Below are 20,261 nucleotides of genomic sequence, written 5' to 3'. Positions count from 1 at the left end.
ATGTTTTAAAGAAAAGGATAGATTCAATTCTATGTAATAGTTTTGTTTTCCAAGTAATGGAGTGGGAGAATCGATTAATCGATCGATGGAATAACGAGAAAGCTTTGTTGTTTATAAGGTCAGCTTTGTCAATCTGTCCTTAATTTTGTGTTGTTCTTTGGCTATATTGAACCATGTCGTCATGGAGATTCTTAACAGGTAGTATCGATCGACAGGATTATCTAATTTGTATTTTTCTTTCACTAGGTGGTGCAAGAGTACGAAAGGGCCGTCATTTTTAGACTAGGCAGACTCTTACAGGGAGGTGCCAAAGGACCGGGTTAGTATCAATTATTTACGTTTTTAATGTAAAAATATTCTTCACCAGCTGAAAATGTGTTAAAATATAGAATAAAAGTAACTTTTATTTTTTAAATCAGTTTTTTTATAAGCTTTAGGTCATTTACCTGTTACCAAAATTGGATAGAGGCTAAATGTTATTTTAAGTGAGTTTTTAGAGAGAAAATATAAGTATTGTGGTTATAGAGTGATAAATATGCAAAAACTTTAATAATTCTGCCTCAGATAATTTATTACTCATAACTTCTTTTATAGGTACAGTACATAAGTAATTCTCTTCGCAATTATTATGTAAATGAACTTGGTTAATTATAAGATGAGTCCATCGCTGATGGAATATTTATTTTTATTCTTTAGATTATTTTAAGTCGAAATTTGACATGGAGTGTCTGCGAAATGTATTTCTCATCGTTTATTTATTCAGCTAGGGGGAAAGCAAAAAAACTTCATGAGAATAACTTTCTTGAAAAAGGACCAACAGTTTGTCGTTCTTATTTTCAGTTTTATTCATTTGATTGAAATACTGTATAAACATTTTACACAAATTTGACGTCATTCTTGATTTTTATAACAGCATGAGCATGTAAATGACGTCAAAAATTGACGTAAAGAAGTAGAAATCCCAATCAAACGTGTTCGGTTTTAAATTTGAAATAGTGTTGCCATCTGGTGTCAAGATATTTAACTAAATAATATCAATCTGAAATTTATCTTAATTATTATTTATTTTATTTAGGAATATTTTTCATCCTTCCCTGCATTGAAAATTACACCAAAGTCGATCTGCGTACTTTGACATTCGATGTTCCTCCTCAAGAGGTGCTTACAAAGGATTCCGTCACCGTCTCCGTAGATGCTGTTGTTTACTATCGAGTGCACAATGCCACCGTTTCCGTTGCCAATGTGGAGAATGCTCATCACAGTACTCGCCTTCTAGCACAGACTACCTTGAGAAATATGTTGGGTACCCACAATTTGCACGAAATTCTTGCGGAGCGAGAAGCCATTTCCAATTCCATGCAGGTATAATTACAATGAGTTGTTTTACCATTTAAGACGGAAGAATATACCATATTTAATGTTCCTGAAACATAATTTATAAAAAAAGCTTTATATTAATTTTCAACCTATGTTTTATTAATTTCTTCGCTTGTTTTCAGGATTTTTAAATAAATATTTACAAAAATATTGGCTTTAAATCTGGCTAGTATTAGATTTAAATTCGTTTGAAAAATTACATTTTATAACTAAAGTCACGATGGCATAATTTTATGCTAATGAATTATATTTCAGGGAATATTAAATGAAATTTATAAATTGTGATCATTGAATTTGTCAAAATTAAATCATGTTTCTCTTAAAAATTAAGTGTTAGGCCCTGTACACACTAGGCGTTTTTCAACGCGCGTTTTAAAGAACCAAGAGCTCTATGTAGCCGTACACACTCGAACGCCAAGCGCGCGTTTAACGCGCGTTTATAGATTTTTGTTAAAACGCGCGTTTTGCGGGCACTTTATGGGCGCTTTGAGATATATGTGCTGCCTTATAGCGACGATGGAGGAGCACACACAATCAATTACTTTCTCGTCCATTTCCAAACTGAGCCAGTGCTAAACGCCGAACTAACGCTCGTCGAACGCCGAGCTAACGCGCGTTAGCTCGGCGTTAAACGCGCGTTGAAAAACGCCTAGTGTGTACAGGGCCTTATACAAGAGTTAAATTATTAGATGTGTAAAATAAATTGTTTTTTGCGGAATATTGAATGAAACTTTTGAGTTATAAGTAATGAAATTGCAAGAATGAAAATATATTAGTGGGGAAATCAAGATAAATTCAGTTATTATAGCTGTTAATATTCACATAAATAACATAAAATTCATAAAAATTGAAAGAAATACAATTTATTAATTATTTAATTCATAAAATTCTTAAATTAAAAATTATAATTATTGGATCGACATAAATTTTAAATAATATGTTTTGTAATACAATTTATAGTTAATGTAATTTTTCTCTAAATAAATATAGCTGTTAAGAATTTGGACTGAATTAATGAAAATTTCATTATTAATTTTCATTAATTTTTTCAGAATGCTCTGGATGAGACGACAGATGCCTGGGGCATTAAAGTGGAACGAGTAGAAATGTAAATTAAAATTACATTTATTTTATCTAAACGAATTACCTTTATATATCGATAGGGTAGTCTAAAACTTGGTTAACCGAGTTAACTACCTAGTTTATATTTCGGTTAACTGACTTTTGGTCCATCCTGACTTTGATCTTGAATATAAAATATATAATTATATATTTAATTCTTTCAATTAATTATTTTTAAAATAATACAAAAATATTTGCAAAATGTACGTTTTGCATATTTTGCTAAATCTGTTACACTAAATAACATAACAAATATTCTTAATAATAAATGTAATGTATGGGTTAGAAAGATTTAAATCAACGTATACGTATGTCAAAAATATAATAAAGACTTTTTACAATATAGTTTTTATCTTGTTAATAATAATAATAATAACGAATAGAGTCAAAATTCGATTTAGCGGAACCATTCGTTTACCGCTGGAATTAGCACTAAATTGAGTGTGGTGCTGTTCTGATAAATTGAAACGGTAGTTGCGTTCAGGTATGAGCACTAGTGAGCCCTTGCGTGCACTAAGCCGTTCATGTTAGCAACTCTAAAACCGGTTCGCGCTTAGTGTGACACGATCTTGAGAGAACTGAGTTCGTCCAAGAAATTACCGACTTTCATTTCGGCGCGGTTTACGACGAGTATGAGCGCATTACATTGCGCTACTCATCCTAAGCCGTGCCAACCTGAACGCAACTGAGTTCAGTCAACTTCGATATGTAACGATGTGAATGTAAATAATGTCATTATTTTAAAGCGCGAAATTTTCCAACTTTCTCATAAATATTAAATACAGAAGAAATATAAATTTATTCGAAAGTCATGTGATAACAATAGCTTCTAATAACAAAAATTCTACATATCGTGCTTCAGTCACCTGTGAAGTTCGAAAATATTTTTTGGTTGTTTGCGAGGTTGGCGTTATTTACAAGGGTTATATTGAGATATGTTTTGTAAACTGAATTTTTATATTTTATGGAATGATTTTCTATTGTTTATTAGTTCACAGTAAGAAATGAGAATGTTAGATCATGACTGTAATAATTATCGTAAATATAGCTTAAATAAATCTCTGCATTGTGTATTACGATGGTAATACAGTATATGATTTATAAAATAATTACCCGTTTGCATATTACTTACGCAATATTTAACAGATAGTTGAATAACTTTACCAAAACACATACATTGAAATGGAATTTATCCGATCGAACACTCTTTGAACTCGGAGAACACGGAATCTGTGATTCGGATCGTTGGGACGTTCGAGATTTGCGTTGTCTAATTGTCTATAGAGAGGATTGGTTTCTTATTTTATACTGTAGTTATATATATATAGGGGAGACCGGGGCAAGATCGGCATGTTAAGCTTTACTTAAATTTTGTGTAATAAATACTGCTGTAAACTGAAAAAAAAGCTTTGCATATTGTCTATTGCAGTGTTTTTCAACCTTTTTGAATACGCGACCCCTTTACAAGTTAAAAAATTCTGGCGACCCCCCTAGGGCCATATTAAAACTATATCAATGATTTTAAAAAGTATGAATTTAATTTTCTTTCTGTTGAGACAAATTATTGTTGATTAAAATTAGAGTTTCAGAAGAATCGACAATAACTTAACACACGTAAAGTATTAAACTTTCTTTAATTATAACATTGGGCTCAGGGAGCTTTTGACCCTTTTTTTAGGATCAGAATTTTCAGCTTCTACTTTTCTACTTTTTATTTCATTTTGCAAGTCAGCTCAACACTTTTTCGGCTATCATTTTCTGGGTGGGCCGTATCCACCCAGGCCCCTCCCTGGCTACACCCATGGTTGAGACGTAAATATCGATCAAAAAACCAATTGTACTGTAAAATAAACAGGTACAACCTTCTCGCTGAAATTGTAGTTTTTTTAATGTAGTGTAGGACCTACAAACACTTGTCTTTTTCTTTTACCCGCGACCCCCCATGTAAGGCTTTACGACCCCCCTGGGGGTCGCGACCCACAGGTTGAAAAACACTGGTCTATTGGAATGTTTTCTTACTATAGAACTGGTTAAAATCAGTTTGGAAATAAAAATAATTAAAATAATTACAACTTTACAAGAAGAGAGAAATTGACGAAGTTGCCCCGGGTATAGGGGCAAGATCGGCAACTTCTCTCTTTTTGTAAAGTTGTAATTATTTTAATTATTTTTATTAAAGTTGCCCCTGGTATAGGGGCAACAGTAATGGAGCAAGATAGGCACGTATATAAAATTATGTTATTAACAATGTATAAGTTGGAATTCACTATTAAAACAAAGAAATACAAATCCAACACCCATTTAATATTATTACAACGAAATGCAAGTTCAAAGACATATATACATGAATAACAAATGCAAACATGTTTTCATTTATCATCTGTTTGATTTTTATCCTTTGCTTCTAATGTGGCTTTATGTTGCCGATCTTACCCCGCTAGTCATGATTTCGAAACATTAAGTACAACCCTGAGAACAGAATGCCAAGCCACGATCTGGCCACGTGAATAAGTTGAAGTTACATCCTTCTAACAGGAAAAGTAACTTTCGTTATCATGGAATTATAACAAAACCTGCCAATTCAATATAAATGGAAGAAAAATATTATATGGAATTGAACGAAAATGAAAATTTGCTTGATAATTCAACTACGCTTGTTGGAGAACAATAAAAACACTACACTCAACAAGCCACTAATAAAACTCAACTGCCTAACCTATAACCAATATCTCCTTTTAATTTGTTTTTAAAAAAAGCGCTTGACAAACTTGCCCTGCGTGCCGAAGTTGCCCCGGTCTCCCTTGTATATAATAACAACACAAATACAATAACAAAGTTATTTCTTGTTATTTTAATTTCTTTTTGTGCTATTTTGGTTGCAATTTTGTTTATTTGTAAAAAGTGATCTCGTCAAAATAAACGTCTTTTAACTTGAATTGTTACAATATATAAAGAGCAAAAGGTTTAATAGTGTTTCGACGGCTCTATATGCTAGTAGAAGTTATTTGTAGCTTCCCTTCGTTTTTTGCAAGTATTTAACTTTTTTTCAAAGTTCTGGAAAGTCTTCAACGTTGACAATTGGAAGCCCTCAAAGTGTTGTCTCCGAAAGTTGTTTTTGGGCTGCAATTTGAAAAGATTGTAGACTTATAAATTCACAATGTCGTCCGTTCGTCTGTCTTTTCTTAATCTTGAGAACGGAGTTAGTTGAAATATGAGACCAGATATGAAAACTATAGGAACAGGAGATCCCGATTAACTATATTAGAACTTCCGATGCAGACCGGAAGTCATGTTATTTCAAAAATTTTCCTCCCGAAAGGTATTAGATGACCGACATGACTCTATTGTTAAAGGAAAAGAATAATGTACAAGGACAAGCCACTATAATTTGATGTGGAGAGCACATGTTTTAAATAAAATACATTTAAAATAGGATTAAAAATTGCAACATGGCATTGTGACGATGTCACAATAAATAATTTCTAACTTTTCTTCTCATCAAAGATAACTGCAAAAAAAAAGCCAAGATTATTTTAACTAATTTCTTAAAATTGAAAAACAGGCTCACTAAAATTATTTTTTGCTACGGTAACACTTTTTTTTCAAAATTTGGTTAAATTCGTGTTTTCTATGCTTTTAAATTTATAAAATTCCCCTAAAAATTGCCTTTTAACGTTAAATGTGTTTCCCAAATTCATTTTTAGATAAGGGAAAAGATTTTTCCAATATGCAATTGAACGTGTTTTTAAAAAAAAATGGCATTAGTAAACTGTGAAGCATAATGTAAATGTTTATCATCAAAACCATAACGATTTCAGTTGAAAGTGTCACTAAAAATCTCAAACACTTACGTATTTTAAACTCGCTTTTTGTAATAACTTGCATTGTCAGCTGAAAATCCATAGTTGCATGGTATGGAATTATTATCCAAAACTTTCTTTGGTATAGTCAAATAGTCCTTGTGCAGTAAAACGTTTAGCTTTAATCAAACGTACAAAAGTGTACGTTACTTCAAATTTATTATCGCTCGAAAAAACGAGCAATTAACACTAAATTTTCGGATGTACTGTACAGTACTAACGTTATTAGTTTTATCAATAATAAGGGAAATAGTACTTCCTTTCTTGTTTTAAAATATTAGAGTGGCTTCTTCAGAGTATCTATTTGTTTACTAGTAGTTCTGTAGCTTTACCTTACTTCATTTTTAGTGATTTTTTGCTATATTAGAATCATGAAATATGTCAGCCAGTATGAATATAAATTATCGATTAATTGAAATGGTAAATTTTTCTCACATAAAAATCCATCCAACCAAACCAACTTCTGCCTTTATAGTAGAACAATTAAGAATCATTGTTTCATTTTACTCAACAATTTTAGTGTCTGATGTTTGTGTCTTGGCATTGACTTTTTTTTATTGTGGATAGATGTTTTATGCTTATTTAAATTGAAAGCACATTCCTTTAGTTCTACATTACAAATCTTGCAATAAGCAACACCATGACTTCCACTTTTCTTAGTCAAGTCAATTTTTTTTGCCTAATCAAGGGGAATTTTTGTTCATATGCTTTTTTAATAATATTATTCTTAAGTTATTTAGTATTGCACTCATCGTTATCAGTTTCGGTGTTTTCTAATGAACTAAATCTCTAATTTGTTTGCATTTCTACTTGTAATAGTAGCGACAGAAATTTGAAAAAAAAATTTAAATATCTTAAAAGTAACGACAGATGCAGTAAAAAGTAATGCAATAATTATTTTTCTGTTGTAGAGTAAAAATTATTACACATTTCCTAACCGCAATAATAACAAAATAGAAGGCCTTTCCCCAACGATTGTAAAATAAAAGAAATAAATAAATAAACAGTAACATTGCTAAACTTTGTTTGTTTGTTTCAATTCTCTGAACGGCATATATCAAAATTCTTTGTTTTTATTTGTTTTTTAAATATAAGATACCTCAAACAAATCAATAATTTACTTGTCTATTATATGGAAAATTAACACAAACATCTGCTCCATGATAATTAAATACCTATAATTTATTACTTCTTACGTATCCATTTTGTCTATGATGTATAGGAAATAAGCATGTTATGATTGCCTGTTATTGATAAGAAAACCAACAGAACATCGAAAAGACCTGCTTCCCCGCATAACAGGGCTATATTTCTTCGTTGCTTTTAGTTATAATTTAAATTATATTTTTAATAATGTTTACTAACAAGTAATATCAATAATAATTTCTATTTATACGATCTGAAACAAAATTTTTACCCCTTTAAAACTTTAGCCTTACTTTTAGTTTTTTGCTTAACGCTGAATTTCTTCTACGGAACTAATCTTTATGATAATCAAACTAAACAAAAAAAACTTTGTAATAAATTTATTCAGAACAAAAAATTTGTTTTTAATTTAAGTAATTGTAAATTGGATGAACGTCATTTATTTCCCAGTAGAATTTTAAAAAAGCAATTTGAAATGTATATAAATTTACTGTAACTTCTTAAAAAGTTTACTTAAAACTTAGACAGTTTCGTGATTTTAGACAATCATCAAATTCTTTTTATACTAAATTCCGTGCTTCAAGTTTTTAATGCAAATTCTCTCTGACTTATATGAAGTTCTACGAGAATATAAGTTAATTTTCTTATATAAATGGAAATCACTGAATTAGTGATAGAAGTATGTTTTTAAATTGGTTTATGCAATTTTTTTTAATTCTCGAATTTGAAATTACTTTAAAAATGTATCGATCAACAATATTCTTCCTTTATATTTTAAAATATTGCTTTGAAAATAAGTTAATTAATCATTTGTTGTTGCGTATTTCAGGTAAACTTGTATTTATCGCAAATTGAGAATAACGCATTTAGAATTAATGTTTTAAAAATTAAATTTGTACCAGTCTTAAAGATAAAAGTGTAATTAAATATAGTGATAACACTTATTAATGCATATCACTAATATATTTATGAAATTTAATTAAGCATAACGAAGCTTTCAATTAGTGATTAATTTATTGTATTTTATATTTTTAGACATATTGAGAAAAATATTAAATATTTTTCAAAAATATTCTTGTATGTTTACATAACAGTAAGTAATTTATAATAACTATTGTTATTGTTTTCAGTAAAGACGTTCGTCTGCCAGTGCAACTGCAGCGGGCAATGGCTGCTGAAGCTGAGGCTGCCAGAGAAGCTAGAGCCAAGGTAAACTCTATTTAAATTGACTCTATAGTCCGCTCAGCAAAAGAGAAGACACGTGTCAATCTGAACGAGAAGAATCTAAAGGACTGGAAGGAGACGTGTTGGATTTTACACACGGTTCACAGTAATAAAATTTGTTTAAAAACAATAAATTTATTTCGATAAAGGTAGTATAAAAATATTTAAAAAGCAAAAAGAAAACACCTGAAGGTAATATGTCAATTTTCACATATTTCCTTCCATCCCTCTCATCTGACATAGACCCTTCCAGCTCAGGCTGATTCATATCTACTCTTTCCCTGTGCAGACTATAATGTTTGTGAGTTACAAAAATATTTAAACTCATGTTTTTCTCCTTAGGTTATTGCTGCTGAAGGTGAACAGAAGGCGTCTCGAGCCTTAAAGGAAGCTGCAGATGTGATAGCCTTGTCACCGGCGTCGCTGCAACTTCGCTATCTCCAAACGCTAAATACCATTTCTGCAGAGAAGAATTCTACCATTATTTTCCCCTTGCCTATCGATTTGCTTAGTCAGTTCATCCCTAAATAACAGCATATAACTCATAATAAGGAAATCGTTCACATTCCACTTCAACACTCACCAATTTGATGTTTTGTGTTGTTTTAAGATATTGCTTAACTTCTTTTAGACTTAAAAGAAAGAAGAAATATTTTAAAATGTCTATGGAAAAATTTATCTCGCGTATATGTAAACCTTGTATTTTAAAATGTTATTGTTAACACCGTTAGTTCCTAGAAAGCAATTTACACGTGGCTTCGATTAAATTTCTAGTCAAATCTGGTACCTAGTTTCCAGCAGGAGCGTGTTGACGGTGCTCATGTTGAACAGAATCGTTCAGATAATGATCTTGTCGAACGAATACTTACCATGTGTACCATCAACACTATCTTACTGATATATTAAGTCGAGACTAGGTACCCAAAAGGATTCGCGAGGATTTTATGTTAAAATACACTGCTGACGCTTCCATATTGTAAGTGATTTTAAGTAAATTTGCATATTTCAGCATTAGATAAATAAGAAAATGATCATAAATATTCATCATTCTATACTCTTTATCCAAATACCAAATTAACGATGAGTTTGGTACCCATTCAATCACTATGTACTATCGAAAGGTATTGCTTATTTTGTGTATCTTCCACAAAAATGGTTGCCAATTGGAATTTTTTAAAATCATTTTGACAGCTTTATATGTAAATTTGAGATCAAAATTTAGTAATCTTTTCTAATATGCACCCACAAAATATATAGCCTATACATACAACTAGAGGCGGATTCGGAATACTCTTCTCTAAACAAAAAAAAAAAAATACAATTTTTCTATAAAATTACAAGAGTATTATTGAAATATGAAACCATCTGGTACACAAACCCGTCCAAAATTCTATTTTTTGGAAAAAAAATGCAAAATTGTTGTTTCAATTACTTAATAACTTCCAGAATTAACTGGAAAGATAATTGTTTCATTAAAATTTAAGAATTTACAAAAGAAAAAGTATTTTCTGAAGCACTCTTGTTAACACTTTCAGGAAAAAAAATTTGAGAACGACGTCCATTAGAAATTGTTATTTATCGACTTGTTTATATTGGAAAATGGTTATTTTTAGCTCAGAGCCATTACGATCAAATTGTCGGAAGTTTTATCGAACGTGCACAAAATGTTTATTGAAAAAATTTATTTAAGCAAATAAAAAATGGTTTCCTTCATAGATTTTTTGAAGAAATATCTTATTTATTTTCTTGTAAACGTATTTTTGAAACATTTAACTGAACATTTTCTTAAAACGTGTTTTATATTTCAAGAAGAGTTATAATAATACTTCAAAATATATACTTTGTATCATGAAAAACATTATTCCTTCTTAAAATATATTCGATTTTCAAATTTAAAATTTTTGAAGCATATATAAAGATTATAATGCAAATGAAGACTGTAAAAAAGATTTTTCTCCATATTTATCGTAGGTCTGGCCAGGCGATCAAGAAAGGTATGTGATCCGGTGACGAGAAAACAGTCCCATATATCCAGATTAAATCACTGAAAATTTCCTAGAATTCAGTCTAAACTTGAACTCTGGTTTTCCAGAATGGCGCTCTGGTATTTTAACCGCTTTAAGAATGGCATAGAATCTATGCCGTAGATCAATTTAATAATGATCAGATTGCTGCACGATAAGGTATCTATTGCCATGTGAAGTTTAAGTTTAAATTCCTTAATTTATTATGGGTAACTCATGCGAGGCATAGTTCCTCATCTCATTCATACTAATTAGCCCATGACAGGCCACGCCCTCCATTATGGGCATAGTTGTGACCGGCCGTGTAACCTACAATAAACTCGTGCATTGCGTTAATAACATGATGGTTTTACATAGAAAGGATCGTGTCATTGGCTTATTTTACTTTTTTCTTGCTACACGGACTGTGCCTAAAAGTAATTTATACACGCAAATAGTTAAATTTGTACACAATATTTTGTTTTGCACATTAAAATTTACCCTTTTGCGTGTAAGAAATTTAATAATTGGGAATTTTTACACGCGAACAACTAAACTTTTATTTTTAAGAAATATTAAAATAATAATAATAATAAAGTTTACCGGATAATAATTTCCTACGCTCTCCGGTAGAGGGCAAGAAAAGAAAGAAAAGTTGTCTGACAACTTTTAGTATTTCCTGGTTTAAAAGTTCGTATTTTATAATCAAGTTTTGTCTTAGGAAACAAGTTTCTCGAACGTCTCTCGATACTCAGACGTAAGCAACAGGTAAGAATCATTTATTAATTGATATTAATCCTTAATTTATTTAATGTTTTTATTCAAATATTGTTCAACTATCAAAACAATTAACTTTTAATCAGCGTTAAATACCTTTGCGTACGTTAACCCATTTCGTAGGAACGTAATATGTTTTTTCCGATTTATTATAAAACTTGGCGGATTTTTTTAAGTTTGCGCTAACTAAACATATAAGTTTTATATTCAGTTAGTGTAAAAGGTATTTTAAAGTCGTCCATGAATTAATTTAAAACCTAAAAGTATCAAAAATATTACTTAGAAAAACCATATAAGTATCAAAAACATTAGTTACAAGTTATACGAATACTTATTACATTAATTAGAATTCAAAGTAAATATCCATGAATTAAAAAAAAATACTAAAAGCATTAGTAAAAAAAAGTCAATGTAACTACTATCTTTGATGTTTTAAACTCTGTAAATGTCAATTATATTAATTTAAAACACTTAATTTTAAAGAGTAGAAATAAAACTAATTAGAAAATTATTAGAAATTTCGTAATTCTTGGGAATACGGGAATTCCCAAAAACTTCTAATTGGAATATAGCTGGTATCAAGAAAGGAAATTAAACGGAAATTGTTGACTTTTAGCGACTATTCATTTTTTTATTATTATTATTAATTACGGGACTTATTAGTTCTATTTATACTTACTGTAAACAAAAGTAAGATGATTTATACTTAACTAATATTAGTGTAACTGGANTTTAAAGAGTAGAAATAAAACTAATTAGAAAATTATTAGAAATTTCGTAATTCTTGGGAATACGGGAATTCCCAAAAACTTCTAATTGGAATATAGCTGGTATCCCAACAATAAAAGTAATAAAACTATTTTTTTCAGATGAACTAAATTTTTATCATAAGAAAGAAACACTCTTGACCCGTCTTAGTCAACTTTTATTTATTAATAATAATAATAATACATATTAGTTAAAAACACCTAACAAATACTAATTATATTAAAAATATCGATTCATTAAAAATTTTATCTGAAAATCGACATTTAAGGTTTTCTAAATCAATATAAACGACTTCAAATAATTTAATGTAAAAATAGTAATAATATTTGAAAGATTTTTAAAAGTTAGCAAATAATTTTTTGTTTTAAATACAATAATATAAGTTCTGTGAAATGATCTTTGTTTAATTCCTAAAGTCTTTAATTATAATTATTTTTATATATTTTTTTACATATTCGTTTAATCAATGTAGAATAATTAATAAATAAAATATTTATTAATATTAGTTTCTGTGCATGTTGGCTGTATGTTTTGATATTTAAAGGAAGTTCTAAGATTAATTAAAAACTATAAATCTTATTTGGACATCAGGTGTGCTTTGAGGAAAACTGAATCGGAATTAAATTAATGAAGGAAAATTCAACACGAAACTGAAATTTAGATAATGATAATTAACGGATAATTAACAATTTAATTATATTTATTTTTTATTTTAAATATCGTAGGTAATATATAAATTTCATAATATCTAAGCTTTTCCTTGTAAGATTTCTTGAATATTTTTCTTTATTTAAAGATAAATTAAAAATATATTTTAAGTATTAAAGAAATAACTTTTGAAAATTTTTATAAATTATTTATTAATATTTTCTGCATCTGTATTACTTATTACATATTTTTTATTATTATTTCTGTGTGTATAAAGGATTAATAAATGTGATTACTTTAAGTTATAAACATAAATTTGTTAATAAAGCGGGTTTTAGTATTAAAAAACTACAGATATATCTTTTTAGTGTAAAATCATTTTTTAGCTAATAACTCAACCATTTTGAAAAGTTTGAATTGAAATAAATCGAGATTTTTCTAAGAACATTTTAGTTGATAAAACATTGTTATTTTAAAAATATTTTAATGAGATTTGAATGCTGATAATATGACTAAATTGATAAAATTTTTAAAAAAATATTCAAATAATTTGTATAATTTTCTCTAATCTGAAGTGTCATCAAGCTTTCCTATTCGGAGATAGTCACTCGCTAGTTCGCATCATTTTCATCTTCCAAAAAGAAAACATTACAGTAAATTAACCTAATTTTTTCGATAAATCACATCCGTAATGTGTAATTGAATTGATTAAAAAATATATATATTTTATATTCGATTTTAATAAATGATAAACGTATCAATCAATATACGAAAATTCACATTTTTAAATAATTTTTTTTCAATATTTTTTAGTAAATAATTTAAAATAAAAATAAAATATTAGATAACTTTTCAATTATATAAAAAAACATAAACAAAAAAAAATTCACAGAAATTTGGCAAATTATGATTTATTTTTAATCTAAAGCGTATTAATTTTCGGTTATTTATGTGAAATTACAATTTATTTTGAACATTAGGAAGAACATTTTCCTTCGATAGTTACTGACTTTTTTGTTTAACCCAGTTTCTGAAATGTTATGCTTTATCGACGGGCGATGCTGCTGCTGATACGAAATTGTGTCAGATTATTTATTGCAATGAACTATGAAGAAGAAAATGAATTTTCTTTTAAAATTATATAAAGATATAACTTATTTTTTAATATTGTCTTAATTATTTACAAGTTGAAAGTGATATGAATATTATAGAAGAAATAAATTTTTATAGCATACTTTAAGCATATGCATGCAGCTATGCTTAAAGTCTGCTTAATGAAGTTAGACTTCTTTAGAAGGAATTATGTTTAATGCATTAAAATTATATCTTAATTTTAATATCAAATTTTCAATTCATGGATAACATGGAATGTTTATAATACATTTATTATCTTCTACTTAAAATAATCTGAATGAACAATTTCATATATACATCTTATTTAGCATCTTTGTGAACATCTGCCATAATAACTGCAAATTAATTTTATTTAAATTGTTGAAATACTATCTAACACATATTCAATTGTAAATGTTTTTGGTAAAATGATTGGAATATTTTTTAATTATGATGAGTTCTTATACAGTCAAACCACTGCTTACAAACAATTCGTTATACAGTCAAACCTCTGCTTACGAACAAAATTTTGTTCGTAAACCGAAAATTTCGTAAGCAGAGGTTTGACTGTATAACAGTTGTTAGTAACGCCATATTTACTCTTGTTTACATACGATAACTCTGTTTCTGAACAAGCTACTCGACGGCGCGACCATTCAAGAACAGGACTATCAATTCGGTTGCGGTGCCGAGATTCTCCTTGCGTCATTAGACGTCACAACATAAACCGTCGATGACGTTATTCGAATTAGATTTCAATGCGCATGTGGGTAACATACTATTTCCGATTAGAAATTCATGGGAATTCCGTAATCCTGCGCCTACAGGTGTGTAGGAACGCTACCGGTAATTTAACGATCTAACGCTACGGTTTAATTACGTTTATTTTGGTTGGTTACATACAAAATATACATAATTAAACCGTAATGTTGGATCGTTAAATTACCGGTAGCGTTCCTGCACACCTGCAGGCACAGAATGACGGAATTCCCATGAATTTCTAATCGGAACTATAGCTGGAACAAGAAAGCAAATACCATTTCCAGTTTTCGGTGAATTTAAATCAAATTAATTAATAAAAACCGCGTTAATTGACATTCGCTTAATATAAATGATATCTAATAATTCGTATTCAAAGGTGCTTAACTCAAATTAAATATCAAAAATTTATTTATATATTATAATAATTAATGTTTAATATAATATTTATCAATATTAATACTAGGTAGTCAGTTAATTAAAATAAAAATAATAAAATAATAATTAAAACTCTAGTTTTTACACCGAAGCTAAAACTAAATTAAAAATAAAATCAAACGAATTGAAACATAATATTTCGGAAAATGTGGCTAATGTACTAATCTGTTTTGATTAATTTGATTATATTTCATCCAGGCATAGTCGAATCTCTATTTATAGCACTTTTCATAGTGTTAGTTTCGGTTACGGTTGGCGGTAACAGAACATTTTGCATTTAATATACAGTAGACCCCTATAACACGGGTTCACATAATACGGATTCGTATAACACGGCGAAAAAATTGAGATCTTATTCATATAAACACGCTAAAAGAGACTCGTATAATACGGTAAAACGTCATCGTCGACCAAATACCCTTAAACAAAGGAAAAGTACACACTTTATGAAGGCATAGAGCCTTTACTACATGAAAATGAAAATTAATGAATACACTGTGTACAGTAATTTACCTGATAAGACAGACCTCAGAAAAATACTTTATGAGAGCTTTTATACTTTTATAAAGCTGTCTATAATGAAAATTAATTAACTAAGGATTTTTTTGCCCTGCCAGGGTGTGGCCGAGTTATCCGGAGTGCCGGGTTATCGAGTGCCGAGTTTTNAAAGAAAACGTGTTGTATTATCATTAAAAGACAAATTAAAATATTTGTTTCGATTATCCGAATTTTTCCTTATCCGGACTACCTTCATCCCCAATTAGTCCGGATAATCGGGGGTCTACTGTATATATATATATGTGTGTGTGTGTATATATAAAATGGATATAAATGTAGATTATATTATATAATAGACTATTTGTAGGCATTTTTATCCATAAAATGCTGCTAAAAAGGTAAAAAAACTTTGTTTTAGAGGTCGAAAACAGATTAATCCATTCTAAATTGTTTCTTATTGGAAAATTTGTTTCTGTTTGAGAAAAAATAGGTTACCGAACAACTTTTAGGAACGAATTAAGTTCGTAAACAGAGGTTTGACTGTACTATACTTAAAATTGGAGATTATGCAATTTATAATAATAAAATATTTAAAATAACATTAACATAACTTCTATCATAAGTTTTTAAATTTTTATGATAATAATTTTAATATTATTACTTAATTTATTATGTACTATGTACTTTTATGTTAATGATGCTATATTAAATTTTAAAAATATTAATTCACATAAGGTATTATTATTAACTATAATTAATACATGAGTATTTCGCTAGCAAAGTATTACATTTTAAAGAAGCATTCATTCATATATTTATCTACATGTATGCATAGAATTCACGTAAGGTTGGAAAGGAAAAATGGTTAATGCTTAAGATTTATTTCGTATATCTACTTCTAGGATACCAGTTTCGTAAAAATTATGAGTAAGAATTTTATTATATAATCATTATTTTATTATTTATTATATAATTTTATTATATAACTTACGATCTTTTCAATCTTATCGTAAATTCTGATGTAATACAACGATAAATCGATATGAAACTATTTGAATATAGAATAATTAATGAAAACTTCTCATTAATTATTCGTGTTCTAATTAGCTATTTATTTTTGTTTAATTCATAGAAGAATATAAATTTAACAAACAGGTTTGTATAAAGATATGTACTCAAATATAAAAAAAATGTCTTATAATTGTGGATGCAGTCAACTTTGAAGAACTAAGATGTATTTATTTTACAAAGCCAGTTTTTCATAAAAGCATTTTTCTATGATAATAGTTTCAAAAATAGTTGCATCAATACTCATAGATAGATTTTAAAATAGTTTGAACTAAATTTTTTCGCGTAGCTTTCAGAATTAATTTTATTCTTTAGGCCTATATAGATTTTAAACAACTGCATTTCTTCGGCTTGAGAACTTGCACTCACTTGAATTCACTATTCATGATTATTAACTTATATGTTATTTTATAAAAGTTAGCTTACAATTTTCTATTCTATATATATAATTACAGTTTTCGTTTCAGAAGCAACATGACCACTTCTGTTATACATTCAACGTCCCTTTCTCCAGTTTATGTAATTGGAGTAGGAATGACTAAATTCGTTAGCCCAGGTGAAACAAAACTGGATTATCGATATCTTGTAAAGGAGGCTGTTAATGATGCATTGAAAGATGCACGTGTCAATTATAACCAGGTAGAACAAGCCTGCGTAGGTTATGTTTATGGCGAATCTGGAAATGGTCAAAAAGCGTTATATGAGATAGGCATGTCTGGTATACCAATTCACAACGTTAATAATAATTGTGCCACCGGTGCGACCGCACTTTTTTTGGCGAAGCAACTAATTGAAAGTCATTCTTGCGAATGTGCATTGGCAGTTGGATTCGAAGTGATGGAGAAAGGTGTTTTAACATCCAAATTTAGAGATCGAACGCATCCAATGGACAAACATATTCAATTACTATCAAAAAAATATGGCATACAACCGGCACCAATTACTGCTCAGCTGTTTGGTGCTGCTGCCCGAGAACACATGGAAAAGTATCACAGCACAGCTGAGCATTTCGCTAAAATTGCATGGAAAAATCATAAGCATTCGGTGAATAATCCGTATTCACTTCAGCAAATCGAATATAGTTTGGATGACATTTTGACTTCGAAGGAAACATTTCATCCGATAACAAAACTACAATGTTGTCCTGTAGCTAATGGAGCTGCAGCTGCAATTCTTGCATCTGAAGAATTTGTTCAAAGAAATCGTCTTCATGATCAAGCCGTTGAAATTTTGGCAATGGAATTAACCACTGATCTTCCTACCACTTTCTCCGAAGAAAGTTGTATTAAACTAATCGGGTTTGATATGACTAAAAAAGCAGCGGAAACAGCATTTAAGAAAGCAGGAATACAACCAACTGATATAGACGTCATCGAACTTCATGACTGTTTTTCTACTAACGAGCTTATTACTTACGAGGCATTGGGACTTTGTGATGTTGGCAAAGGAGCAGAATTAGTCGAAAGTGGTAATAATACCTACGGGGGAAAATATGTGATAAATCCAAGTGGTGGATTGATAAGCAAAGGTCATCCACTCGGTGCAACGGGGATTGCTCAATGTGTAGAACTTACTTGGCAGTTAAGACAAACGGCTGGAAAGAGACAAGTATCTGATGCAAAATTAGCATTGCAACACAATATTGGCCTTGGAGGTGCCGTAGTTGTTGCACTATACAAAAAAGCCACAGAAGATGGTAAAAAAGCTAACATATCCAAATCTGACAAATTTTTTAAAACCCTAATGCAAGATATTACTCAATCCTCTGAAATAAGCAAGTTATCTGGCAATATACGTTTTAATATTTTAAAGAATCTTGAAGAAAATCAAGTACGTAGCTTGATAGTAGAGAAAGGCAAATGTAGAATTTTAGATGATGCTATCAAATCACCCAAATGCATCATAACTGTCAGTGAGGATCACCTGGAGAAGGCTTTAAGTTTGGAACATCTTATGGCAAATAAGGCAGTGAAAATAGAAGGTGATGCAAGTTTTGCTTTGAGATTAACTTCAAATAATAACTTAACAGGAAAATTGTAAAACGGAGAAACTTTAAGCAATATTATGAAATTTATAAACAATTAAGCGTTTTTACGTAAAAGTTTTGATATTATTAAAATAAATGACTAAGCAATATTTTTATCAATGTTCCAAAGAATATATATGTTAAATGCTGATAAAATAATTCTATTTAACAACGATGTAAGTCTGTTATTCCAACGTATTACATTAATTACAAGGAAATTTTTCCTTATTATTGAAAGGAGAAATTACCATAAACATCTACAAAAATTAGATGTTCTTGAGATTGCTAATAAAATCTGTAATTTATTAGAAGATTATTTTAATCACGATATAATTTATAGTTTCGTATAGTAAACATTTTTAATTTATTAATTTTTTTAACAGATCAATAAATTTAATAACAATTTCCAATCTATTTTTAAATGATATTCAATTGTAAAGATGATTCGCAAAAGCGTGAAATATATATATTAAATAAAACTATATGATTATGAATATAAATTTATACTTTAATTCTTTAATACACGGAAGAAAAACACAGAAACGAGTTAATCTGGATTCAAATTATGAAGCTGTGTATAATCATTTTTCTAAAATCGCAGTTTATTTTCGTTGATTTAAAAAATTTTTTATGGTTTGATATGACAATACTTGTTTGTTTATTTTAAGTTTAGTATATTTAATGTAATTTAATAAATATTGACAATTTATTAAATGACATTAATTCGCTGACATCATTCTTTATCTGAAAGAATCTTGAGGTGTACTAGATTTCTTTAAAATGCAGAATGATGTCAGTTTTATTTAAAAAATTATATGTGTTTATTAATTTTTCATTAAATAAACCGACAAATAGTTTTATGTAGCGAGTATTGTCATATAAAACGTTTGGGTTTTTTCTATTTTTAATTCAGAAGAAAGTAGAGAATTCAATATTTGCTCTAAGCAGACACTTTTTACATTAAAAAAACCATTAGTGTAACGTTTATTTATCGAGAAATACTTCAGAATTGTTAATCAATATCAAAACACAATAACATGATTGTATCTAGAAACTAAAAAGTTTTAACCACTTAAAATTTTCCAAGATTTCCACAAATAACTGAAGTTTTTTTTTACAAGAATTAATGTTTTCACACAATTAACATTTTGTTTTAATGTTGTGAAATTTATGAAGATGATTTCGTTATTAGAATCGTTATAGCAATTTTAAGATGTTAGTAAGATTAATTATAAAAAGTTCTATGTGATTGTTCAAGCATAGAAAGTTTGGTTTGGATGAAACCACTTCCGCCTTGTAGAGAAAAGCAAAGCATGTCGTGTTTTGCCTCCAGCTGTTTAATGACCTGTGCCAAATTCGAAAAGAGTTCACTTGGAAATTACTTTTGATGTATATCTTATTGTTAGAATTATTATCAGAATACAAATTACATAA

The 20,261-nt window shown here is 29.0% G+C and overlaps 1 protein-coding gene and 1 pseudogene across 2 annotated transcripts in view; both read left to right on the top strand.

The window, feature by feature from the left end:
* The window catches only part of LOC111636232 (band 7 protein AGAP004871-like), a 63,511-nt gene extending 53,466 nt beyond the window's left edge, over nt 1–10,045 (top strand). For both annotated transcript variants that reach the window (XM_023381444.1, XM_023381445.1), the window contains exons 3-7: nt 247–319; nt 1,076–1,362; nt 2,430–2,485; nt 8,636–8,714; nt 9,072–10,045. In XM_023381444.1, the coding sequence (XP_023237212.1) occupies nt 247–319; nt 1,076–1,362; nt 2,430–2,485; nt 8,636–8,714; nt 9,072–9,260 (684 nt within the window). In that variant the 3' untranslated portion in view covers nt 9,261–10,045. The remainder of the gene's footprint in view (nt 1–246; nt 320–1,075; nt 1,363–2,429; nt 2,486–8,635; nt 8,715–9,071) is intronic.
* Nucleotides 10,046–11,367: 1,322 nt separating this feature from the next.
* Nucleotides 11,368–19,418, top strand: LOC111636231 (annotated as a pseudogene).
* Nucleotides 19,419–20,261: the final 843 nt, after the last annotated feature.

The sequence above is a fragment of the Centruroides sculpturatus genome, unplaced genomic scaffold (genome assembly GCF_000671375.1).
Source record: "Centruroides sculpturatus isolate CEXI.00-Female unplaced genomic scaffold, Cexi_2.0 scaffold477, whole genome shotgun sequence".
NCBI classification, from domain to species: Eukaryota; Metazoa; Arthropoda; class Arachnida; order Scorpiones; family Buthidae; genus Centruroides; species Centruroides sculpturatus.
This window is presented reverse-complemented; position numbering and strand designations above follow the sequence as displayed.